The 27,033-nt window shown below is 36.5% G+C and overlaps 1 protein-coding gene across 1 annotated transcript in view; it reads right to left on the bottom strand.

Annotated features, from left to right (window-relative positions):
- The window catches only part of PTH2R (parathyroid hormone 2 receptor), an 89,793-nt gene that overhangs the window by 17,415 nt on the left and 45,345 nt on the right, over nucleotides 1-27,033 (bottom strand). Inside the window, exons 6-9 of the mRNA XM_032355609.1 lie at nucleotides 23,836-24,025; nucleotides 22,505-22,658; nucleotides 13,889-13,949; nucleotides 325-391 (exon numbers count right to left, since the gene is read on the bottom strand). Of these exons, the coding sequence (XP_032211500.1) occupies nucleotides 325-391; nucleotides 13,889-13,949; nucleotides 22,505-22,658; nucleotides 23,836-24,025 (472 nt within the window). The remainder of the gene's footprint in view (nucleotides 1-324; nucleotides 392-13,888; nucleotides 13,950-22,504; nucleotides 22,659-23,835; nucleotides 24,026-27,033) is intronic.

The following is a 27,033-nucleotide window of genomic DNA, read 5'->3' as shown; positions in this document are numbered from 1 at the left end:
TGGAGCTCTAATATTATGTATGCAAAGGGGGAAAAGTTTTAGACCTTCCAGCTCCTTGAACATGTAAATGTTCACAGATATTTTGAAGCCCCAGAATTGAATCTATGTGCTAGCTGATTAAAGGGAGGGCGTGTGCTTTATGTATGGATCTCAGTGTCACCTGTGAATATTAGTATGATCCCCAGTCCAGACTCTCCCAACAGCTATTGCTGTAAGGCAAGTCTCCTAAACCTTTGTAGAACAAAGTAAGGTCTTGGTTTTAGCAGCAGTTTAATTATGCATCCTTTTTTCTTTCTTTCCACAACATAAGCTTTTAACACTTACCCCAATAGCTGCTAAGATTGGGGCTTGGTAAATCCACTTGATGTTTCCAGCACTAAGTTCCCAGCATCTGAGACATGAAAAAGAACTTTCATGAATAAATTGGCAAACCAAATAGGCAGTGAGAATTAAGTAGCATTTAAGTTTTACTGAACATTCCAGTCCCAACCTTTTGATTAAAAAATAAGTAGACAAAAAGAAATCTCATAAAACACCCAAACCAGTAAAAAATGTGTACTAAATGTGTTACTAAAACCAGTAAAAAAAATGTATAATAGGACCTAGTTTCTATACTATTAGCTATAGAAGATTATAAATATTATTTTCAGAGCCACAAAAAGTTATCGTTTTTTAAATATGATGCACTGGTCCCTGAATTGATCTGGATATCTATTAGACCATTCTGAACACCCACTAAATCAGTCTGTGATGTAAGAAGATATATCTGATCTCTACAAACAATATCTCAGGGAGTTGGTCTCGAGGTATGAAGCAGGGAGCGGTGATTCAGTGGGCAGCTATTGGAAGATAAATGGAAGGGGGAGGGAGCATCTGGAATCCTGTACCTCTGGAACGCAAAAGCCTCCCTCGCTGGGGACCAGGCACAGACTCGCAGACTGGTAGTAGCAGGAAAAGGACTTTAGGGCAGCCCCCCAGACTGAAACCTGGAGGTACCGGGGCTGGGGGGGTCCTGGGGAGGGGCACGTGGGAACTGGAGGCAACTGGCAGTTTTAGAAGCACAAAGGGCAGAGATGTGCCTGGACCTGGAAGCAAGGGCTGGGAGTGCTGCTGTGGGGTGTACAACCCTAGATGTGGGTTTTGGCAGCACAGACAGAAGTGGGGAAGGTGTGGTCTGGAGAGCTCACCAAACAGACAGATTTCTCTGTTGAGTCAGAGGTTTGGATACAGTCACTTCTGCTCTGACTCTTGGTGGGGATGCAGAAAGCTGCCAGAGAAAGTTGCCAGAGAACAAAATCCCCCCAAAAGCAGTTTTCACTGAGCCCATTCCCTCCCAAAGGGGGTAGGGCAACTCCACCCAAATAGGGTTGCCTGAGTAACAGCATGGCAGTCCCCTCCCCCAGAAGACATTCTCAAAGAACAAGAGACTGACAACCCTAAGGTCCCTATAAAACAGGTGCATCCTGCTTGGGTTGTGGTCAATAATTTGGACTCTGTACATTCCCTCAATGACCCCTCAACAGAATGCCTAAGAGGAGGAACTCCCAACATAGGAAAAACTCCAGAGACCATGATCTCTGCCACAGAACTAATGGATATGGATTTAAGCAAGATGTCAGAAATAGACTTCAGGGTAACAGTTACGCAGATAATAGCTAGGATGGAGAAAACAATTAATGACAACATAGATTCTCTAAGGGCACAAATGAGAGCTGATCTGGCAGGACTCAAAAATGTTATCAATGAGACCCAATCCAATCTAGACACTCTAACAGCTAGGGCAAGCTAGGCAGAAGAACGAATTAGTGATCTAGAAGACAAACTGATAGAAAAGAAGGAACAGGCTTGTTTAAGCCTGGAACAAATAGCTTAAAATCCATGAAACAAAATTAGAGAAATAAATGATGCCATAAAATATTCCAATGTCAGAATTATTGGGATCCCTGAGGGGCTGGCGAGAGAGAACCAGAAGTTTGAGCAAACTGTAGCCAAGAACATCCTTAATCTGGGGAATGATACAAGAATTTGTGTCCTAGAGGCAGAGAGGACTTCTCCCAAGATCAAGGAAAACAGACCAATGCCCCAGTATGTAACAGTAAAACATGCAAATCTTAGAACCAAGGAAACCACCTCAAGGGCAGTTAGAAGGAAGATATTCATTACATACAGAGGGATGAACATGAGAATAATGTCAGACCTGTCCACAGAGACCTGGCAAGCTAAAAAGGGCTGGCAAGACATAGTCAGAGTAGTAAATGAGAAGGACATGCAGCCAAGAATTCTTTATCCAGCAAGGCTGTCATTAAGGTTGGATGGAGAGAGAAGGAGCTTCCAGGACTGACAGAAACTGAATGAATATGTGACCACTAAGCTGGCCCTGCAAGAAATATTAAGGGGAGGGGCCTATAAAAGGAGAAATACCCCAAGAATGATATAGAACTGAAATATACAGAGACAATTCATAGATACAAGGACTTCACAGGCAACATGATGACAATAAAATCATATCTGTCAATAATCACTCTCAATGTGAACAGCCTAAGTGCTCCCATAAAATGGCACAGGATTGCAGATTGGATAAAAAGACAGGACCCATCCATATGCTGTCCACAAGAGACTCATTTTGAACCTAAAGATACATCCAGACTGAAAACGAAGGGATGGAGAGCCATGTCTCATGCCAATGGACCTCAAAAGAAAGCTGGGGTAGCAATTCTCATTAGAATTTAAACCAAAGACTGTAGTTAGAGATACAGAAGGACACTATATCATTAAAGGGTCTATCCAACAAAAAGATCTAACAATTGTAAATATCTACGCCCCCAACATAGGAGCAGCCAACTACGTAAGCCAACTATTAACCAAAATAAAGAGACATATTGATAATAATACATTAATAGTAGGAGACCTGAACACTCCAATTTCAGCAATAGACAGATGATCTAAGCAGAAAATCAACAAAGAAACGAGAGCTTTGAAGGACATGCTGGACCAGATGGACCTCAGACATATATACAGAACCTTCTACCCTAAAACAACAGAATACACATTCCTCTCAAGCATACATATAACTTTCTCCAGGACAGACCACATACTAGATCACAAATCAGGTCTCAACTGATACCAAAAGATTGAGACTATTCCCTGCATATTCTCAGCCCATAATAACTTGAAACTGGAATTCAATCTCGAGAAAAAGTTTGGAAGAAATTCAAATACTTGGAAGCTACAGACCATCCTGCTCAAGAATGTTTGGGTCAACCAGGAAGTCAAAGAAGAACTTAAACAATTCCTGGAAACCAGTGAGAATGAAAACACATCGGTCCAAGACCTATAGGATATGGCAAAGGCGGTCCTAAGGGGGAAATACATAGCCATCCAAGCCTCCCTCAAAAAAAAAAAAAAAAAAGAAAGAAAGAAAAAAATAGAAAAGTCCTGAATACACAAACTATCAACCACAAATTAAGCCTAACGCATGCATAAGAAAGAAAATAATTAAGATTAGAGCAGAGATCAATGAATTAGAAATCAGAAATACAGTAGAACAAATCAATGAAACTAGAAGCTGATCCTTTGGAAGAATTAATAAGATTGATAAACCACTGGCCAGACTTATCCAAAAGAAAAGAGAAAGGACCCAAATTAGTAAAATTATGAATGAAAGGGGAGAGATCATGACTAATACCAAGGAAATAGAAACAAACATTAAAAATTATTACTAATAGCTACATGGCAATAAATTAAGCAATCTGGAGGAAATGAATGCATTCCTGGAAAGCTATAAACTACCAAGACTGAAATAGGAAGAAATTGACAACCTGAATAGACCAATAACCAGTAATGAGATTGAAGCAATGATCAAAACCTCCCAAAATACAAGATTCTACAACCTGATGGAGTCCCGGGGTAATTCTACCAAGCAATCAAAGAAGAAATAATTCCTAATACCCTGAAGTTGTTTCAAAATATAGAAACAGGAGGAAAACTACCAGATTTATTCCATGAGGTCAGCATTACCTTGATTCCCAAACCAGCAAAGACCCCCTCAAAAAGAAGAATTTCAGACCAATATCCCCGATGAATATGGATGCCAAAATTCTCAACAAGATCCTAGCTAATAGGAACCAATAATACATTAAAAGGATTAGCCACCACAACCAGGTAGGATTTATCCTTGGGATGCAAGGGTGGTTCATCATTCACAAATCAATCAATGTGATGGAACATATTAATAAAAGAAGAGAGAAGGACCACATGGTTCTCTCAGCTGATGCAGAAAAAGCATTTGACAAAATACAACATCCATTCCTGATTAAAACTCTTCAAAGTATAGGGATAGAGGGAACATTCCTCAACTTCATAAAATCTATCTACGAAAAACCCGCAGCAAATATCATTCTCAATGAGGAGAAACATACAGCCTTTCCATTGAGATCAGGAACACAACAGGGATGCCCACTCTCGCCACTATTGTTCAACATAGTACTAGAAGTCCCAGCAACAGCAATCAGAAAACAAAAAGAAATAAGAGGCATTCAAATCGACAAAGAAGAAATCAAACTCTCTCTCTTCACAGATGACATGACGCGTAATGTGGAAAACTGAAAAGACTCCACCCCAAAAGTACTAAAACTCATACAGCAATTCAGTAACGTGGTAGGATATAAAACCAATGCACAGAAATCAGATGCTTTTCTATACACTAACAATATAACTGTAGAAAGAGAAATTAAAGAATCAATTCCATTTACAATAGCACCAAAACTCACAAGATACCTTGGAATAAACCTAACAAAAAAGTTAAGGATCTATACTCTAGGAACTACAGAACACTCATGAAAGAAATCAAAGAAGACACAAAAAGATGGAAAAACACTCCATGCTCATGGAATGGAAGAATAAATAATGTTAAAATGTCTATCCTGTCCAGAGCAATCTACATTTTCAATGCCATCTCAATCAAAATACCAATAACATTTTTCAAATTGCTGGAACAAACAATCCTAAAATTTGTATGGAACTAGTAAAGACCCCAAATGGTCAAGAAAAAGAAAAACAAAGGTGGGGGCATCGCACTGTCTGACTTCAAGCTATATTACAGAGCTATGATCACCAAGATAGCATGGTACTGGCACAAAAACAAATACATAGACCAATGGAACAGACTGGAGAGCCCAGGTATAGACCCTCAACTCTATGGTCAAATAATCTCCAAAAGAAGAAGGAAAAAATATACAATGGAAAAAAGATAGTCTCTTCAGTAAATGGTGCTGGGAAAATTAGACAGCCATATACAGAAGAATGAAACTGAACCATTCTCTTACACCATACACAAAGATAAACTCAAAATGGATGAAAGACCTGAATGGGAAAGGAATCCATCAAAATCCTAGAGAAGAATGTAGGCAGTAACCTCTTCGACATTGGCCACAGCAACTTCTTTCAAGACATGTCTCCAAAGGCAAGGGAAACAAAAGCAAAAATGAACTTTTGGGACTTCATCAAGACAAAAGTCTTCTGCACAGCAAAGGAAACAGTCAACAAAACAAAGAGGCAACCCACAGAACAGGAGAAGATATTTGCAAATGACACTACAGACAAGAGGCTGGTATCCAAGGTGTGGAAAGAATTCTCATACTCAACACCCAAAAAACTAATAATCAAGTCAAAAAATGGGCAGAAGACATGTAGAGACAGTATTCAAAAGAAGACACATGAAAAAAGTTTCATTATCATTAGCCATCAGGTAAATTCATATCAAAATCACATTGAGATACCACCTTATACCAGTTAGAATAGCAAAAATTGACAAATCAAAAAATGACAAATGTTAGAGAGGTTGTGGAGAAAAGGGAACCCTCTTATACTGTTGGTGGGAATGAAAGTTGGTACATCCACTTTGGAAAACAGTGTGGAGGTTCCTCAAAAAATTAAAAATAGAGCTACCTATGACCCAGCAATTGCACTACTGGATATTTACCCCAAAGACACAGATGTAATGAAAAGAAGACCCATAGGCATCCCAATGTTCATAGCAATGTTCACAATAGCCAAACTGTGGAAAGATCCGAGATCCCCTTCAATAGACAAATGGATACAGAAGATGTGGCTCATAATACAATGGAATATTACTCAGCCATCAGGATGGATGAATATCCAACTTTTACATCCATATAGATGGGACTGGAGGAGATTATTCTAGGTGAAATAAGTCCCAGAGAAAGTCAGTTATCATATGGTTTCACTTATTTGTGGAATGTAAGGAACAGCATGGAAGATGTTAGGAGAAGGAAGGGAAAAATGAGGCAGGGAAATCGGAGCGGGGGAGGCAAACCATGAGAGACTCTAAGAAACAAACTGAAGGGAGGAGAGGGGAGGGATGGGTTAGCTAATGGTGGGTATTAAGGAGGGCACATATTGCATGGAGCACTGGGTGTTATATGCAAACAATCATGGAACACTACATCAAAAATGAATGATGTACTATATGGTGACTAACATAATAAAAATAATAATAAATAAATACATAAATAAATAAATGTGGTGCACATGGAGGCACCTGAGTGCCTCAGTTGGTTGAAAGTCCAACTCTTGGTTTGGGCTCAGGTCATGATCTTGGGGTTGTGGGATAGATCCCCATGTCAGGCTCCATGACCAGTAAAGAGTCTTCTTCCCCGCTTCCTCTCCCTCCGCCCTTCCCTCCCCATTCTCTTTCTCTCTCTCTCTGAAATAATCTTAAATCAATAAGTAAGTAAATAAATGTGGTGCACCTGATACTTCATTTTTCTTATCACAGGGAAGATAAAGTCCTCTTACTTCCAGAAGCTCCACCAATTTTATGCTATACTTCCACATGCTATAGAATACTGACAATAATGCAAATCATTCTTACCATCGAAATGCAATAAAAAGCTGACAGTAATGCAAATGATTCTTGTTGGTAGAAATGCAACAGAAAACTAGATGCAAATGATTTTTGTGCTTAGAAATGAAAACTAGTTGTGTTCAATGAAATGTGATTGATCATTGCCTTATAAATGCCTTATGAATTGTTGCAAGTATTTATAAATTTATTTCAGGGTTCATTTTGCTAAACACATGCATGTGATTTCTTTATTTCTTCTCTGAACAAGTTATAACATCTGGTTCCTTCAATAATTAGTGAGTTTAAAAAAAAAATCTTTGACAAGTGCTCATTTTATATCTGCATAAAATCCATGATTTTATCTTTAACTTTAAAAGTTCATTTTTAGCATTACTTAATAAAAACACTATGTAATTTACCTATTTGTTATGTTTATCTTCTGCTTCACTCCCACCCCAGCTAGAATTTAGTTTCCGCATGAACAAGGATCATTGTTCTTATTTTCTGATGTATTTTAAGTGCCTAAAATAATACAAAGCATATAGATAATCAAAAATATTTGTTAGATTGAACTGAATTCAAGGTAAGTTTGACTCAATCTCACTCAACCTGGTTTATTATGTCGTTTTTACACTGAAATAAATGCAACAGTATTGAGAAAAATTAGTTCCACTTGAAACTGTAATGTAGCTTTAAACTTTGAAGATACATAATACTTTGAAACTTTGAAGATACATAATACTTTGAAACTTTGAAGATACATAATACTTTGAAGATACATAAATAAAATCCAAAAAATAAAAAAATAAAATAAAATAAAATAAAATAAAATCCTCCATTTCTTTCTCCTTAGACAAAATCTAGCATTGATTGTGGGGATAATAAATGAAATTTTATAAAGAAATTTTAGGGATATAATTGTAATTTTTTAATTCTAGATGATAAACTTATCAAGAAGTTACTTTTAAATTAATGAATAAATTCTGGATAACAGAAAGCTATTTCAATTATTCCTTGAAGGTAAAACACTTTCAGGACATAGATAATGACTACGTGTTTTTACATTTTAATATTTACATATAGAATATTTAATATTCTCATTTCAAAAATCAAACTGTATAAAAAGACAGCCATGGAGACATCTCAGTCCTTCCCATGTTCCTATCTTCCTCGGCCCCTGTGTCTCTTCGTATAGGTGATGTTACTTAACATCTTTTATTACTTTATTTTACATGCTTCTAGTGTTTTCTTATGCATATACAGATAAAAATATTATCATCTTATTTTCCCCTACCCTACAAAAAATGCAATGTATACTCCATTCAGCAACTGGCTCTTTCCTTTTAATAGTATATTTTTTATTTCTTTCCATATCAGTACCAAGACAGCTCAGTAGGACAGCATTCCATTGGAAGGATGTCTCACAGTGGAATCAACTAGACCTCAAAACCAAAATGTAATTCAGGTCCCACCACATTGAAATCTGCAAAGTCAATGGACTTGAAGTTTGCATAACATGGAAATATCAAAGACAGGGAAATTTTGCATTTGCATGTTATTAAACATTTCCTAGCATTCTTTGCACGCATTTATGCTTCACATTATTCAACCAGACAAGAAGGATAAAAGAGTGTTCCTGAGTAGTGCAGCACATCTATCACATTACCCTAAAAATATTCTCTACTATATAGAAAGTGGCATATCCGAAAATAAATAAATTGAAAAAATTTAAAAAAAAAAGAAAAAAAAAGAAAGTGGCATATATGATTGTATTAATATAAATTGAATACCGATTCAATTCTAGCTATGAGACTCCTAGATTCTGTAAATTTTCTTTTTGCTTTGGCATTTGGTAATATCTTCACAATCCTCTTTCTTTCCCTCAGTAACATTTCATCGTGTCTCCTAAAACATTACAACTCAATTGCACAATTCCAGGTTGGCAAAATACTTATATTTGGAAATAGGTCAAAACCAGCTACCTCTAAAAACAGAAAAAACTTGACTTCAATAGTTTTCAATGTCAAAGCTTCAAATTTGCCCTTTGATATGAAAGGCAACTGAGATTTCAGAATTTTTTTTAAAGGAAAACACTATCAATCCTTGTTTTTCATTAATTCTTTCCTATCCCAGCTCACACTGTGTTTGTTAACACAGCTCAGAAATTACCCTCTATTCAGACTTTGTAAATGTAATTTTAACGCTCTAGAAAATGCAGAAATGAATGTCAGTAAAAATGCAGTTCTGAAAGGTAAGGATGAGGCACCCAGTTCTGCCTAGAAAGTAGAAACTCTCTACAGCCAAGATTAGGAATAGGAAATGCATGTTCTGCAGGAGGAATCCAGTGAAATGAACACTGCATTGTGTCCATAACTCACATTCTGAGAAGAGGAAGTACAGAAGCTCTGAGACCCATGCAGATTTCCTAGAAATGATAGAGGTTATCTTTTCTTGGTCCTTTGCATTACAGGACCCGCCTTTCCTGCCATCATTCCATTTCCTTTGCATGAGCAGGGAAAAGGTAATGAGGTATCATATAGGGTGTTTCACTTTTGCAAGTAAAAGGAGAAACAAAAATACTCACTTTATAAGCTCATTTGTCCAATCAAAACTTTTCAACTTTCTTACCCTACCTAAGTCAAATAACTTTTGATAGAATTTCAGAACTGTAAGACTTCCTTTAGACTTCAATACCACCTAGAATGTCTTCAAAACTGGATCTGATTTGCTTACCTCTAAATGGCCAGGATGCAGAGAAAATCAGAGTTCTAGCTTTGAAAGTCCAGATCAGAAAAAGAAGGATCTCAAATGTAAGAGATAGGAGCAGAGATGCCACCTGTCCTTTGGAGATGCTCCAAGCTCGAACTTTGTGACAGAGGACTATATGTAGGTCAGATTACTTGCAAGAAAGCCCTCAAAAACTCTCTATCTAGAGAGAAGATGAGTTCTAAGAAAAATCAAATTAGGCAATTTTGAAATCATGCTATGTATATGATAATACAGTTTTATTTTATATGCAAAATAAATATAAAATGACCCCTTAACCCAATTATCCTGCTCAGATCAGGGCACTATAGAATTCAAGATTTTATTCTGAGTTGGTATGAATAAATGTTTTGCACAGAGGAGTCAACATGATCTAACTCCTTTAATTTTTTTACATTAACTCAACTGTTTTAAAGAAATATTCAATATCAGTTGCATTTTTTAAATATTATGTAGCTCAAAAATAAACTTTTTTCCTTGAAAAATAATAATTTTTCCTTGAAAATACATGACTATTAATTATTTAGTTCATAATTTTCAAGAAATAATACAACATTAACTAAGAAAACTATCTAATTCAATATAAAGTGCGTTTGTGAATATACTTGCTTGCATTCTGTGCTCAAGGCTTGGAATGTCTGTTGAATGGATGAATGAGTCAAAACTGCTACAGGCTGTGAAAATGCAACCTGATATCTCTGGGTCTCATTTTATTCATCTGGCAAATGAGGGATTAAACCAAAAAATGCCTTAGGATTTACTTTCTCTAAAATGTCAAATGTAAGTTTTATGGTTCCACATCTCAGGTAAAAGTATTTAGCATTATCTAGTACCTCTTTACTGACACAACCCACCCCCCAAGAAATCAAATATCAGACACTTTAAGTTTTCTTTGACATTTCCAGTATCATTGTACACGTATAGCAATGATGATACTGTTGATAATATTAACCCTCAACTATTAACCTAATGTTTGTATAGAAGCTGGAGTTTACAAAGTCTTTTCATAAATGGGTTTTCATTGGATTTTCAAATCTACCCCCAGCAGACTCAATCTTACTCACAGCCACGAATATTCCCATTTTACAAATGGGAAGGCCTTGACTGAGAGAAACTGCCACAATTAACGAATGGACGAGAAAACACATTTCCTAGTGACTCACAACTTGCATGAGTCAAACTTTATCTTTGCTCAATAGACACTTAGCAAATGGAGGAAAGTGGCAAAATAGATCCATAAGAACTAATCGGCAAGTTTTGGACAGTTCTCTATTGTAAAACAGAGAATTTTACTCCAGCCCATTTGTAACTCATAATTTTTTTTAATCTGACAGTTATAGATGAACATCAAGAGAAATAAGATAGTATGTAAGAAAGAGATTAATTATAGAATCTACATACAAAATGCTAAGGAATTTGATGAAGATTTTACATGGGGAAATAGCACCTTTGAAACACACTGAAGTGGTAGAGTACTTGTAGCTATGGCTTTCCCTTCTGAACACCATGAAAGGTGGATATAATTTTATCATGTGAATGAGGAAAAACATGTGCCAGTAGACAATGCTGTATGCTTACATGCCGTACAAATACACAAGCTTGAACTCATACCTAAGTAAAAACTGTGAACTACGGAAAAGTCCAAGACAGGTGATGGACTATTTCTTATCAAGAGAGTAGGAAGAACTACAAGTGGTAGAAGGACAAAGAGTAGATAAAATGAAGGTAAGAAAAACTGTCCAGTGTACAATGGGCGTTGTCCACCACGCACTCCTCATTATCAGGGCTGTTTGGGCAACTGAATGGTGAACAGCTGTCAGTGATACTGTAAAAGGAATCCCTCTTCCACACTCCTCCTCCACAGAAAATAAATACCAGTGATCTTAATAGAAACTTCTAGTCTGCCCATAGTAGTTATTGAGTGCCTTTGGAGCCTAACTGTCTAGAAAATTCCTTCTCTACTATTTGTGGCTGTGCAATACGAGGTACAGTTTTTCTGGCCTCAGTCTCATAGGGTTGATAGGAAGTGCAAATAAGTTAATATTTGCAGAACCCTTAAAAAGTGTGTGGAATGTGGGTATCATTCAAAAATGTTAGCTTCATCTTTATTACTACTTTTCTCCAATTTTCCCTCAGTGTCCTGGCAATGATCTTTATACAATGCAAATTTGTTGTCATGATCACTGAAAAAAAAAAAAGCCAAAAATCCTAGTATGACCTATGAAGGTCTGGAAGATCTGGCCCCCATCTCTTTTCCAGCTTCATTTATAAGCTCTAATTTTAGCAGAATCAAGGCTCCATGGACTTGATAGGCTAAATATCATCAGTTAAGATTAATGAAAAAATAAGTCCTGCTTTCTAATGGAATAATAATAAACAAAAAACATTGTTTTTTATCAGACATTATGCATAGGTATAAATTAATGAAATAATTAAAGGAATAATACTTGTTAATAAGTATTTAGTATTTATTATTCCAACCCCTATAGTGTTTTATGTACAATATCTCATTCAATTTACAACACTCTTGTGAAGTGAATATTCATTTTATCTGTATTTGATCAATGAAAAAACCAAGGCTCAGAGAGGTCAGGTAGGGCATCTGTTGTCAGAGAACCAAGAAGTAGCAGAAAAGGCCAGTGAGTTACTTGCACCTGAACCCTTTCTTATCATGTTCCCGTTTAGTGCCTACTAGCTGCCAGGCTCTGTGCTGTGTTTTGTCTATTTTAATGTAATTCATACATTATTATCTCTGCTTTAAACTAAGAAATGGGCATACAAAGAGATCTTGTGTGTTTCCCGTGGTCTCAAAACTAATAGCTGGACCAAGTGTCTGCCTTAGTCTAAAAAAGCATCTTTAACTATCGTCCAGCATCACTACCCTATACTTTAAAATGCTGCTTTAGGGGTGCCCAGGTGGCTCAGCTGGAAAAGTGTCTGCCTTGGGCTCAGATTGTGATGCCAGGGTCCTGGGATTGTCATGTTGGGCTCCCTGCTCAGTGGGGAGCCTGCTTCTCCCTTTCCTCCTCGCTTGTGCCCTCTCTCACTGTCTCTGTTTCTCTCTATCCCAAATAAATAAATATATAAAATCTTTAAAAATAAAATAAAATAAAATGCTTCTTTAAATGAACCCCAGTCTACTTGAAAATCCTATTGAATCACGAGGATGGATTCCAGTTCTAATGTGCATTTGTTCTCTTTTTTGAAAACATTTAATTGTGCTATAGAAGACCAAAAAAAAAAAAAATGGGATGGATAAAACCCATAGTTTGCATCAAATTCAACTAAATAGGTAATAAGTGGACCCCATGCATGTTAAACATAAGTATAACTAGACACTAAATATTCATGATACACCTGGGGCACCTGGGTGGTCCAGTCAGTTAAGCCTCTGATTCTTGGTTTCAGCTCATGTCACAAACTCAAGGCAGTGAGATCAAGCCCAGCATTGGGCTCCATGCTAAGTGCAGTCAGCTTGAGATTCTCTCCCCTTCTCTCTCTGCCTCTCCCCCCAACTGCATCTCTATCTTTCTAAAATAAATAAATAAAATCTTAATAAATAAATAAACACTCATGATACACCAAATATATGAGGCACAAAATATTCCCTGATACACAGGAAGTGCTCAATATTCTTAACATCTTAATTCAGCCACTGATTGGTGAAACCCATCCCACATACCCTTTGCCCAAGAAACACAAATAAAACCCAAAGCTGTTTAGCAGGCTAACTAGCAAGCTACAGCTACAACCAGGCATAGTTGCTTCCCAAAATATGAAAAAGCAAATGTGTGTCCTTGGCCCAAGGCACCTTCTGTCTGTGGGTCTCCTTGCTGCAATCTCATCTCTGGGCTTCATACCCACACCATGAAGTGGGGAAGGCTGATGTGGCACAGATCTGAAAATTGCCCATCCTGGGACCCAGGTGGTGTGGTCCTTCCACATGCTTACATCATATCCTGTGATAACTTAACCCTTCCCTTCCCCTTGCTTCTCACAATATATTTTTAAATGCTATGATAAACCGAAGAGGTCAAGCATCCTAAGCTGGTCTGTGAGTCCTTCTGTCCCATGACCTCTGGGATTGGATAGCTTACTGGTAATGTATCAAAGGCTACAATCACATCAAGGTATTTCCTACGTGACATCCCTGGGAGGACGTGTGATCAACAACAGCAGCAAGTGTCAGTTCCAGGCAGGAAAACGGAGTCTTGAGAAAATCGGAGGTGCTCTCTTTACCTCTCGTTTTTCACTCACCTTGCGTCAGCCAGAGTTGCTCGTGCCACAGCCCAGGCCACAGCAAATGCTGCTGGGAACCCTGCAATCAAAAAAGGATTCAGAGACCATATTTAAGATGAAGGAAATTTTTTAATCTCATACTCAACACATATAAGAATATACTATTACAAGTTGAAAGAGAGGGGCACCTGGGTGGCTCAATGGGTTAAGCCTCTGCCTTCTGCTCAGATCATGTACTCAGGGTCCTGGGTTCAAGCCCCACATCAGGCTATCTGCTCAGCAGGGAGCCTGCTTCCCCCTCTCTCTCTGCCTGTCTCTCTGCCTACTTGTGATCTCTCTCTCTGTCAAATAAGTAAATAAAATCTTTAAAAATAATTAACTAAAAATTTAGAAAGTTGAGAGAGAAAAACAGATATGAAAAATGTTGATATATCAGCAAGAAACTCCACTTAATTATCATCTTGCCCATTCAAAAAAATGAGCAGGTACATTGCTGTCATTTGTTCCTAAAAGTCTAAAGATTGAAGGTTGACCCAATTTTCTCTTGAGGGATATATCCCTCAAGCTATACCGGGAGGGGACAGAAGTTACTGGGGCCAGAAGCAGGCAGCAGTTGGAGCACTGGACTTGACTCTTGCCACCCTGACAGCTACAGGCTTTCAAGGAGGAGTGAAGAAACATGACAGACTTCATGAGAAGCAGCAGGGAGGCTGTCATTTTAAAAAATTAGAACTTAGCCATTCTAAAAGTGCAAGCCATTGAGAAGTTACAAAATTGAGAAGTTTTGATCAGTTTAACCTCTTCTTTTTGAGGGGTTCATATTGGCTGAAGACAAACATTTGCATGCATTTAGACTAAGGGGTGCCTGCTATATGAGTCTGGTGATTTCAGTGTGAGATATATATTCCTCATAAATGTTAAATACCTTGTGAGCTTGTAACATCAGATCTATTACACTGACTTTCCACAAGCCTGAAAAGGCCACCTATGGTAAAGGCTGACTGTTCAGTTCATGTTATCGTTGATAAGACTCTGACAGCACACACACAGAAAAATCAAAAAATCATAGCTTCTGTGGAACACAACAAAATAGGACCAAAGGATTTAATGGGCAACTTCTCATTCTGTGGAATTTATGAAAGTGGTTAAAAGAAAGGAAAGAGAGAGCATCATGGAAACATTGCAAAAGTTAAGAAGCACCTTAAAAGAGAGAGAAAATTTTTAATCTAACTTAGAACATTTTTTATTAAACACCATATTAAATTTTCCTTTTAAAAACACACTTTCAATTTTTCAAATAATCTTTTTTTAGCAAAAAGTAAAAAAGAATAGATTCAGATGTAGGAAAATGCTATTAAAAGTGAAAATAAGATGATACCCTGCAATAGAAAATTTTGGGGCCTCCTCAGTGATCATCTAATTGAATTTAACCTCAGCCTGCCTGTGTGGCTATTAGATTTTATGATTCCATGTTCAAATTTTATTTGTTTGCTAGAACATCTGAGTTTCAAACACCATTTTAAAAATGTTCAAATTCCATGAGAATTGGAAATTGTTTTTGTCAAAATAGATCTACCTAGGGATGCCGGGGTATGTCCAGTTGGTTAAGTGTCTGCCTTCAGCTCAGGTCATGGTCCTAGAGTCCTAGAATTGAGTCTCACATCAGGATTCATTGCTCAGTGGGGAGCCTGTTTCTCCCCTGGCTGCTGCTCCCTGATTGTGCTCATTCTCTCTCTCTCTTTCTCTCTATGACAAGTAAATAAATAAAATATTTTTAAAAATAGATATACCCAATTCTAGTTATTCCTTAAGTTCAGTTCACATATTTTATCTATCTTTCTATCCATCTCTGTATCTACCCACCTACCTATCCGTCCATCCGTCCATCTATCCCATAACCATTTATTAAGTGCCTATGTATGTGTCAAGGATTGCTCTACTTTCAGAAGATAAAACAATAAACCAGCAATATCCCTATTTTTCTGAAGCATATGCTGGAAGGAGATGCAAAACTAATAACATAACTTTGGTTATCAATCAGCATTATGAAGAAAAAGCAAGAATGATGTTGTATAATGCAGTAGAGTTCCTTCCGATATAGTGGTTCAAAAAGTCCTGATGCATCTCCCTTTACTCTTCTGCTGCTTCCACTATCTTTAGTCTTGATCAGAATTTTCACATTTTCTCATTTATAGGTCTTTATCTTTTGCTTCCTTTACAATCTCCCAATCAAGCAATTTCCTGCTTGATGTTCTATACACATTGATCAATGGTCCTTGAGTTGGAATTCTGTTTTAGATGATAATCATAACAAATACCTTATATCAGATACCATGTCTTAATGAAATTACTTTTCTCATCATCTTGGAAGACTTCCACTCACAAAACTAGCACAGAGGCAACCATGGATGAAAAAGAACTGAAACCACTCTGGGATTTAAAGATTTTTTTTTTAAGATTTTATTTATTCATTTGACAGAGAGACACAGCAAAAGAGGAAATACAAGCAGGGGGAGTGGAAGAGGTAGAAGCAGGCTTCCCACTGAGCAGGCAGCCCCATGTGGGGCTCAATCCCAGGACCCTGGGATCATGACCTGAACCAAAGGCAGACACTTATTGACTGAGCCACCCAGGTATCCCTTAAGGATTTTTGATCACCAATATTAGTATCATATTATTAAATAATTGAGAACACATAAATATAAGGGGAAATTTTTGAAGTTTAGATGTTATTTTAAATTTAAATATTAATTTGAGTAAATTTAATATAAATTTGAATGTTACTCAATAAATGCATTTACCTTGAGAACTCAGTTATCTTCATAAAATGTCAGTATAAATAAGTGACTCTGAGAGGGATGTAATCTTTAGACTAAAAATAAACAGATGTGGGTTCTAGTGTGGTTCCATTACTACTCTTCTTTAAAATGAAATTTTGGACTAACTAATAGTAGCTAAAATGTGTTAGCAATTAAACCCTTCCTTCACATAAAAACTTAGCAGCAGCCAACTGCATAAAACAGAAATGCTCTGAAGTCAAAAATTATAAATGGGATCTTCTCACCTTGGTTTATGTAGTTTCGTCTTGTTTTGGATATTTCAGAAGCTTCATAGAACCATACCTTAGCCTTACCCTCTTCCTGTGGTCCTACTGTAGTATTGTAAAATCACAAACTGATCATAAAGTGTAGAGTTAGACCTAAAAAGTAGACACCCATCATAACATAGGATGCCTAGCTTTGCTAAACACATACAGTATCTTACCAACCAGAAACCTTGATTCCCCTAGGAATCCATCTGTATTGACTGCTCAGACACGAAACTCTAGGTTATGCTTCCAGTTCCCTCACTACTCATCATAGAATGCTGGAGTCAATACCCATCACCTATGTTTCATCCTTTAAGGAACCCAGAAGTAACTCTATATGATTTTGGCAGTATTGTTCTCAACTCTCTAAGCTAATACTGAAGGAGTATATCTCTCTTTCAGGAAAATTGCAAAGTCTTTGAAAGTCTTTCATTGCTACAAAGAAGAGGGTCTATTTATGAAACTTTAGAAGAGCTACCTCCTCCTGAGATGGAATTGCTACAGGAAACAAAAGAAAAATTTAAATATGTACCTAATTTATAATCCAAAATAAATGCTCTAGAAGAATAGAGTAAGGCAGTGTGGGAAAGGACCAGTCTAAAACAGAAGAGCTATAATAAAAAAGAAAATGTTTACTGAATTAAATATGGCCAGTGGGCAGAAACTATAAAAGACCAAATTGATGGAGATGAAGTGAAATCTTGAAACCAGGCGAACTCAGTGAGATAAATCTACATAACTGCTACAAATACAAATCTAAATGTGACTATAATTTGTTTTATTTTAAAGAGGTAATAATTTATATAATCTTAAATGGTTAGGAATAAAACCCCAAAACACATCTAAAAAGTTTGGGGGAAAATGATAAGCAGAGAGATTCAAATTCTGTATCTTTCATAAAAGTAGGGCTAAAATATCGATCTTTTATTGACTCTAATTGTTATTGACTCGAATTTTATTGACTCGAATTTTATTGACTGTAATTGACTCTAATTGGTTATTGACTCTACCTTCAGTAAAACTAGTAATGGCATTAAAAATCATAAGGGAAGAGAGAAATAGCTTTCCTAGGTTTTTAAATTTGCTTGAAGCCAATGGAAGATTTTTAATTGTGTAAGGGTATTATATTGACTATCCTAAATAATTTTTTGAAGAACAGATCTTATAAATCAAATATTTTGAATATAATATGGATGATCAGAATAGGCAAACACAAAACAAAATAACCTACTGGGTCAGACTGCATGCTTATTGTGTGCAGAGACTTCAACACATATCTCTGTGTTTCAATTACATTACTGCCAACTGGATAATCAAAAAATATTTGCTGAATTGAGATCACCTGATACAGAGATAATGAAACTGGACATGTAGCATCTCCTGATTATCTTCAGAGACTACAGCATATGAAAATATTCTATAGGAAAACTTGGCAACAGAGACATGACTACACAGTATAATCAGGGTAGGTGATCTTATATGATAATACATACATTCTGGCATCTTATCTGAGAGCTGAAAATTAAGAATGGTTGTTAATATAGAGGCAAATTACCACATTAAGGATAAAGAAATAAGACTGATACCTTTCAAATATTAAATTAAATATATAGAAAAAATAATGCATGCTTGGAACCAAGCAATCAAGTGCCTTATTTATGAGAAGTGAGGCAAGAAGAGGGAAAATTAACATGGTTGATTGAAAGAAAAACTGAGTCATCATTGGAATTGGTCTTTACTCCTCCATACATTTGTTTTGTGATGAAGATGCATAAAAAAGTTATTTTAAACATTTGCCTTCAATTTACTAATGCTCAGATATGCCATCTTCTCCTCTTTAGATTGTAATTTCCTTCCATCCAATTTATTCTTAAGAATCAGCAAAATCAATGTAAATATTATAGCTTCACATCACTATAATGGGAATAATAAAGCTCTATTTATTTAGCTGAAGAGAGTTTAACGTTATCATGATTGGGTCCAATGAGTAACAAAGGAATCCAAGCAAGGTCTCTTCTCTAGTGAAGCCAATAAATCACATCATTGGAAGAAAGTGTGAAATTGGATTCACTATAAATCACTCTAGCAAAGAATCATGCAAAGCCGCTATAATGTTTTTGATTCCATTTTTCTTAATGGAATCTAGAAAAATGATCAGAAATCTTTTGATTTCTAAATCAGGTGATATTCTAAACAGAATGTCAGTGCTAAGGGGAAAACAGTCTATTAATCAAATAGACTTAGGTATTGAATTCATTAAATATTAGCTGCATTTAAGTAATGGAGACATTTTTTAAGATTTTACTTATTTATTTGAGAGAGAGAGAGAGCACATGTGCATGTACTCTTTTGAGTATAGGAAGGGGCAGAGTCAGAGAACCTCAAGCAGACTCCAAAATGAGTATGGAGCCTGTATGGGGCTCAAGGAAAGACTCACCGGGGGCTCAACCTCAGGCCCCTGAGATCATGACCTAAGCAGAAACCAAGAGTTGGACTCTTAACAGACTGAGCACCCCAGCAGTGGGGAGATACTCTTTAAAGAATATTACTATAGTTATATGCACCCTAGCCTAGAACATTTTTTTTAATGGAGTTGCAAACAGAGATTCAGAAGGTAGATCAAATGTGGAACTGTAATTCTCTAAAGATTGGTTATTAGTGTCTTAGATTGTGTTTAATTGTGTGTGTGATACAGCACATGTAAAATGTTTTTCAAAGCAAGCTTCCATGGGAGGCCTACGTGCTTTCATGTTTCTTCCTAAACTATGTGATGAAAAGACCACTTCAAGTAACGATGCTTATCTACTGTAGTCATCATTCCAATGCTAAAGTTCTTGTGAGCAAATCAATAAATTTGTATAGGAAGGGAAGAAATTCATATTTGTATCGAACCCACTGGGCTTTTTTTTAATTCTGTTTTTTTCATAGAAAGGTCTGAAAAATAACTTTGCAGTTTAAGTGAGACAAACTCCTGACTTTAAAGAGGAACAGACTGGGTAATAGAGGATATGAAGAACAAAGGCAAAAGGAAATGCAGATAAAATTAAACTTCTTTATAACCTGGAGCTCATTGACAAAAACTTGAGGCAGGCAGAATATGACATTCCACCAGGAACTCCCAACTGTTTTAATGTTAATGCCTTGCTAGAGGGAAAAAAACAACCTTAGCTTGACAATAGCTTAGCACCCCCCATCCTATAAGTCTTTTTTTTTTTTTTTTAAGATTTTGTTTATTTATTTGACACACAGAGAGCACAAGTAGGCAGAGAGGCAGGCAGAGAGAGAGGCAGAAGCAGGCTCCCTACTAATCAGAGAGTCCTGATGCGGGGCTTGATCCCAGGACCCTAGGATCATGACCTGAGCCAAAGGCAAAGGCTTAACCCACTGAGTCACCCAGGCACCTCCCACCCCCATCCTATAAGTCTTATTTAGCATATGAAAATCCTTTTGGAAACTTCCTTTGTCTTTACTTCCCCCACCTCCAAAGTATAGAATCAATTGCACTTCACAATCACAAAACAGTTCTTTCTGTCCATTGGTCCTGTTCCGGAGTTTTCATAAAAGCATCCTTTTGCACCTAATAATGTCTCAAGAATTCTTTCTTGACCATTCACTCAGGAACCTCACTTCAAATCACATCAATAGAGACCAAGTAAGAGTTCCGGGGGAGTTGGCTATCAAATCAGTAAGGACATAGAGGAAAAAAAGGAATTTATTATGTATGACCAGTGGTGAAGAAATCTCCAAAGTACCTAAAAAGTAAAATATCCTTTTCATTTTTATTTTTTTTTAGCAACTGCTAGTCAAAGGGAAAGCTTTAAAAAAGACAACCTGCCTTCAGAAATAAAGTTTTATTCACAATAATCATTTCATAATAAATGAAATGTCATAGGAAATAGACCCTTTGTTTTCTTAATAGACTTGCTAGTTATTCATTAACTAGCAGGAAATTCAATATTCCCTACTTCACATTTTCAAATGTTAAAAAAAAATATTAAAGCCAAACAAGCAAGGAAATCTTACTTTGGAGGAGAAAAAAAAAAAAGTCCTTCAAATTTAATCTTGAGCTGCTCAGTTAATTTTTTTACTATGCTGAGCACCTTATAATGTGGGTATTAAAATAACAATAGAGATCTGCAATTGTCCATCATGAGGCTTCTTAATTGTAACTACATATGAGTTTCAATTTCTCTTAAATTTGAACAAGCAACATCTTTTTCCCCATGTCCTGTTGAGTTAGTGCCTAGTCCAGTGTAGTGCTGAGAAGGCATTTTTGGAATGTGAGATAAATATCCTCTTTTTTTTAAAGTACTTTTGCAGAAAGTAATTTGCATTGTTTCCTTCCAAAAGACATGATAAGTCTGCATAATTAGTTGGTAATTTGTATCTTTAAATGCAGTCAAGATGATCTTATAAATTCCTTTATGGAATTCTCATCATATAATCTAAAAATGCAAATCAACATTCATTACTATAGCTTAGAAATTTAAATATCAAAACATTTAAGATGAAATTATTGCCAAATCAGGACATTGACATAAGAAATGAGCATAGCAGTTCTAAATGTATATGGTGAACAATGTGTTCTTTTATATTTCCACCAAAGAATTCTCTCAAGAATCTGACCTAAGAACACTAACCATAAGTTCAAGATGGTAAGTTTGTTACTATTGGGAGGATTTGAGACTTGATCTTAATAATCTTCCCCAATGAACAGTGGAAGAGAAAGAAGATATAAAGGTAAGATGGAGAGATTTCAGGAAAATGGCTGAAAGTATGTTAAGGATACATGATACAGGAAAATGCTGAGTATTCAGAACAAAGTCAAGAAAGAATTCTTGAGTTGTGTTTGGTACAAAAGGTTGTTTTATTAAAGAAAGGGGACAGGACCGTGGGCAGAAAGAGTGGCACTTGGGTTGTGATGGGCATGTGACTGTATACTTTCAAGTTGGGAGGGGGTTAATGCTATCATAAGTCCCTAAGGAATTTTGGAAACAAGGTTTCCAGGACCCTGTGGGAGCTAGCTATTGTTAAGAAAAGGTCGCTTTTTACCGTATAGTAAAAGCTCAGTTCTGTGACACTTCAGATGTGTGTCAGTGGGCCATATGCTAGGAGGATGATTGCTAACATGTACCTGATGGGTAGAGATAAAGGAAGTTTCCAAAGGAATTTTTATATGTTAAAAAAGACTTACTGGATCTTGGAGGTCAGCATAATGTTAAGCTAAGATTGCCTTTTGCCCTTAGCAAAGTGTCAACATTGAGGCACCTGAGATCCTAGAGGAATGTCACTCTTCTTTCCAGTGCTTGTCAATGGGCTGTACGTAGTAAGGACATTTAATTTTTTCTTTTGTTTTTGTCTCTCACATCAGTAGTTTTTTTGTTTTTTGGGGGTTTTTTTGTTTTTTTTTTTTAAGATTTTATTTATTTATTTGACAGAGAGAGATTACAAGTAGGCAGAGAGGCAGGCAGAGAGAGTCTCACATCAGTAGTTTTAAGATAAATCCATAATACAGTTTAAAGAGAAAAGGGATATAAATACCTTACCCCAGCCTATCAAGATGAAGCCCCACAGGTATTTGGTGTCCGAAAAGAATGCCACAAAGATTAGACTATGCAGGTAGAGACCTTCCACCAAAATCCAATAGTAATTTGTAGCCAAGAAGTAAATGAACATAACAACAGCAATCTTGCACCCAATCTGTTACAAGTAAACCAGAATTGCATCATATTAGAACTCAATTATACTACATGAAACATCAGACCATGAAAAAGTAGTTCTGTATTTCTTTTTTATGATCTGTTTCCTGTATGTAGGCAAGCCAAGACTGTTGAATGAGACCAGAACAAAGTTATTTTAAGACAGCATCTCTAAAACTATCAACTCGATTCTATTTTTAAAATGTTTTCCTTTAGAAGTTACCAAAAAATCACTTTTCCTTGATTTTTTCCTGTTTATGAAAATAATACTTGATCGCCAGAGAAAATTAGGAAAGTACAGAAAAGCATAAAGAAGAAATACTAACCATTATTCTACCATATCTATTTTATTCTCATTTTTTTCTGCCCCAAAAGTCAATGGCTAAAATAATAAGCATTTACTACATCTTATGAACCCATGCATTGGCTAGGTGACTCTGTTGATCTAGGCCAGCCTCTGCTAATCTTGAGAGCTCACTCCCAGAGCTCTACCCCTCACTGCCACACTATCACTCCCACTTCTATTCTACTGGATAAAACAAGTCATAAAAACCAGCCCAGAATCAGAATCAGCAGGGACTACAAAGTTACAGGGCAAAAGCCAAAGCCACAGAAAGGGTATTAATTCAAACCATCAAAACATATAATCTATTACACTTAATTCCCAGACATGTGCATCAGTGATTTAATTAACTGAATTATTCAGTGATTCTATTTACTAAGTTATACCAGGACATTTCAGAGCAGAATCAAGTACCCTGGAATCTTATATTGGAACAAGCATGAATCTATAATAAAGTAAATGTCATGGGCTTTTAAACAACACATTTCTGGTTTTGCAAGTGGGCTTTTTACTTCTGAACAAGGCAAGCCATGACAGCTAGTTATGAGCCATACATCAAATGCACTCCGGTCATGTGATTTTTGAAGTTTCCATTCCAGAATGTTCTTACAGAAAGAGCTCAAGACTTTTAATAGTCTAGGATGATGAGTAATTAAGTGTAAAGCTTAAGGACAGAATTGAGGTAGTAAATATCATTATATAAATTAGTCATCTAGCTTGGTTAATTCAGAGATTGCGTAAGCCAAAACAAGTTAATATTTAGTGGACTGTAAAATTTCACTTGTCTATAATGTTACAGGAATCAGTCATGAGAGAAAGTGGTGAAAACACTTACATATTGTGACTTGTCCACAGAAGGCATTTCTATGGAACTTTGTAGGTCATCCTGCATCAACAGGGACTGCAGCTCCTTGACTCCTATGTGAGCATGGACCACTTTATCCTTGACAAAGATGCTTACAGCTCTCAGCATGAAAGACACAAACAAGTGCATGTGGATATAGTTCCTTGTGCAATGTAATCGTCTATGGAAAGAAAATATTCAGTACTTAGATTTGGGTAAAATTAGACATAGGGAAAGAAAATACATACAAGTCCATACTCAATACAAAATACAAAAGTCCATACTCTCCTCCAAAAAAGAAGAAAATATGGTAAGCCTGAACAAAGACAGAAACCCATTACTATCTACTTCCAGTTGAAACAACTGGGATCAAGAACTAAAATGTAACTTTTTGAGAAATAATTTCAAATTTAACCTGATCTACTACGATGTTTATCTTGATTTTGCAGAGTTAACTATTATGCTATATTATACTAAAGCATTATACTAAAACATATATTACAGTAATAAATGACTAATGGAGAATCATTTTGAAAAGGGATAAACATTATTAAAAACGGAGCTTTCAGGGATGCCTGGGTAAGTCAGTCAGTTAAGTGTCTACCTACTGCTCAGGTCATGATCCCAGGGTCCTAGATGGAGTCCCACATTGGACTCCCTGCCCAGTGGGGAGTCTGCCCTCTCCCCCTGCTTATGCACTCTCAATCTCTCTCTCTCCCTCACTCTCTCTCAAATAAATAAATAAAATCTTTTTTTTAAAATGGAGGTTTCACATTTTCAACACATACGCTACAAGAAAAACTAAAATATTTTGATAACATTACACAACTTTATGTCCTAGTAATGTTAAAGAGTAAACAAGCTTACTTTAACACAAAAGTTTTAACAAAAAGTTTTGCGTTTATAAAAGAATCTTAGACACAAGTTAAGTCATAACATACACAGAAGAAGATATAGCATTACTAATTTCCTGTACAAAAATTTAACTCCAGAAGAGATCTTTTCTTCAGTTTAATGGGGAAATACACTAAGAAAAGGTTGCAGAATCTAGCCCAGCTCTACCATTGCTTGACTGCAAGACAATACAACTTTCCTGTACAAAGATCACCCTATTACTACTCTTCCAGAAAGGACAAAGTGCACAAGTATAAGAAAGTAAGAAAAAAATTTTAATCCAATAATACATTTTTACATTTCATAATATAGTAGGGGTAAGCCAACTGAGAATGAGCTAAATTTAGACATTTCAGAAATATCTTGTTTGTATGTTAGGGACACGCATGCATGTCCATTGTACCCAGACAGTCCTCCTCATTGGTCAATTCCTTCTGGGGAGTGTGTTCACAAATGAGCAGGATTTGACCAGATAGGTTATCAGGTATCTGTGGAAATTATTGACCACGAATAGTGCCATCACAGTATACAAGTGGGTATTGACTTTTAGAAGACTCAACACTCTCTACTATTCTAATAAAAAAGCATTTTGTTGTGTGAAACAGAAGAGTATCTGAAATTTTTGTGTAACATTATGCTGTACAGTTTAGTAATTACATAAAAGTATTATATAGAAAGAATTTGTTAAATAGAGTGATAAATTACTACGTAAATTGAAGAATTACTACATAGTGATTTGTTTCCTCCTGAAATTTTATGTAAAAATTTTTTTCTCATAAATATTCATCTATTATTCTGAACAACCAGAGCTACATTTAGTGTAATGGAATGAACTCTGGATAGGAATTAGAAGATGAGGTTCTGTTTCCAGCTGTACTACCTATGACCTTGTGACCTTGGACACTGAACTTTAGGTTCTTAGGTCTGTAAAATGAAATAATACTGCCAAGCCAATTTCATGAAACTGTTTTGAGGAACCCCACCATAATCCACAAATCTGTGTTTCCCTTCTACTTTAAAAACTTCATTAGCTCCCTATTCTCTACCTTTACAAGATAAAATTCAAAGCCTTTGACAAAGACCTGCAAAACACAGTGCCGAAAAATCTAGTTTCTTCCTAGTCATCCCTCTATGGCCACTCCACCCTATGCTCCAAATGTTGCATTCTCATGGGATTCTTCAATGTTCCCAGAGTCTACCCTGCTCCTTTCTGCCTCTGAGTTTTGCACATTCTGTTCCCATCATCTGGAATATACTAAATTCCTTCTCATCATTGAAATATCAGTTCACATACATGTCAGTATGTTCTAGGAAGTCTCCCTCTCTTACCTAGTCAGTTTTAGCCTCTTTGGTCATCTAGCCTCATTCTTTTTCCCCATGCATAGTTTAACCCTGAAGTCTTAAAATGTTCTTGCCTTAATTACTATAGCTCAAGACCTTCCATTTCTTTTTTTTTTTTTTTAAAGATTTTATTTATTCATTAGACACAGAGAGATCACACGTAGGCAGAGAGGCAGGTAGAGAGAGAGAGAGAGGAGGAAGCAGGCTCCCCGCAGAGCAGAGAACCCGATGCGGGACTCGATCCCAGGACCCTGAGATCATGACCTGAGCCGAAGGCAGCGGCTTAACCCACTGAGCCACCCAGGTGCCCAAGACCTTCCATTTCTATCCAATCCTCAATCCACTGCCCCTGGTCAGGCCACCATCTTCCTTTCCTGAGTTACTCTAACAGCCTCTTCCAAATGGGCTTCCTATCATGCTTCCCACCAACTTACACTCCACCTCACAAGTGACCTTTCGTGTCATGCTTCTGCTTAAACTCCTTCAGTGGCTCTTCGTCACTCTTAGGGTAAAGTTCAGATTTCTTCATATAACCCACAGTCTCACTGCCCATCACTCATCTGCACCAAAACTCTGAATTCTCAAATATTCCATGCTTTGATCTAAACTTGGGTTTGGAATTCTGTCCCCTGGTATTCTCGTTGGGATACATCTTACTTAAAGTCATGCATCTTTTGAAATTTCACTTCATCCCCTTACTCTGCCTTCCCAATTACCATACACCACCTGAAGCATACCATTTCTCACACTATATACTAATTGTTTTCTTAGTGATGTGTATCACAAACCAGGTGCAAGCATCATGAGTATACATTTCCCATACATGTTATGTACTGCTTTATCTCCATATTGGTGCTCAAAATTTTGTCCTGATTTATACCAAATTGAATTGGGCAAAAGTTTCAGTGGATAAAAAATAAACCATAACAGAAGCAATAAATATGACTTCTTTAG

The sequence above is a fragment of the Mustela erminea genome, chromosome 8, assembly GCF_009829155.1.
Source record: "Mustela erminea isolate mMusErm1 chromosome 8, mMusErm1.Pri, whole genome shotgun sequence".
Lineage (NCBI taxonomy): Eukaryota > Metazoa > Chordata > Mammalia > Carnivora > Mustelidae > Mustela > Mustela erminea.
The sequence above is the reverse complement of the archived record's forward strand: the minus strand, read 5'-3'. Positions and strand labels throughout refer to the sequence as shown.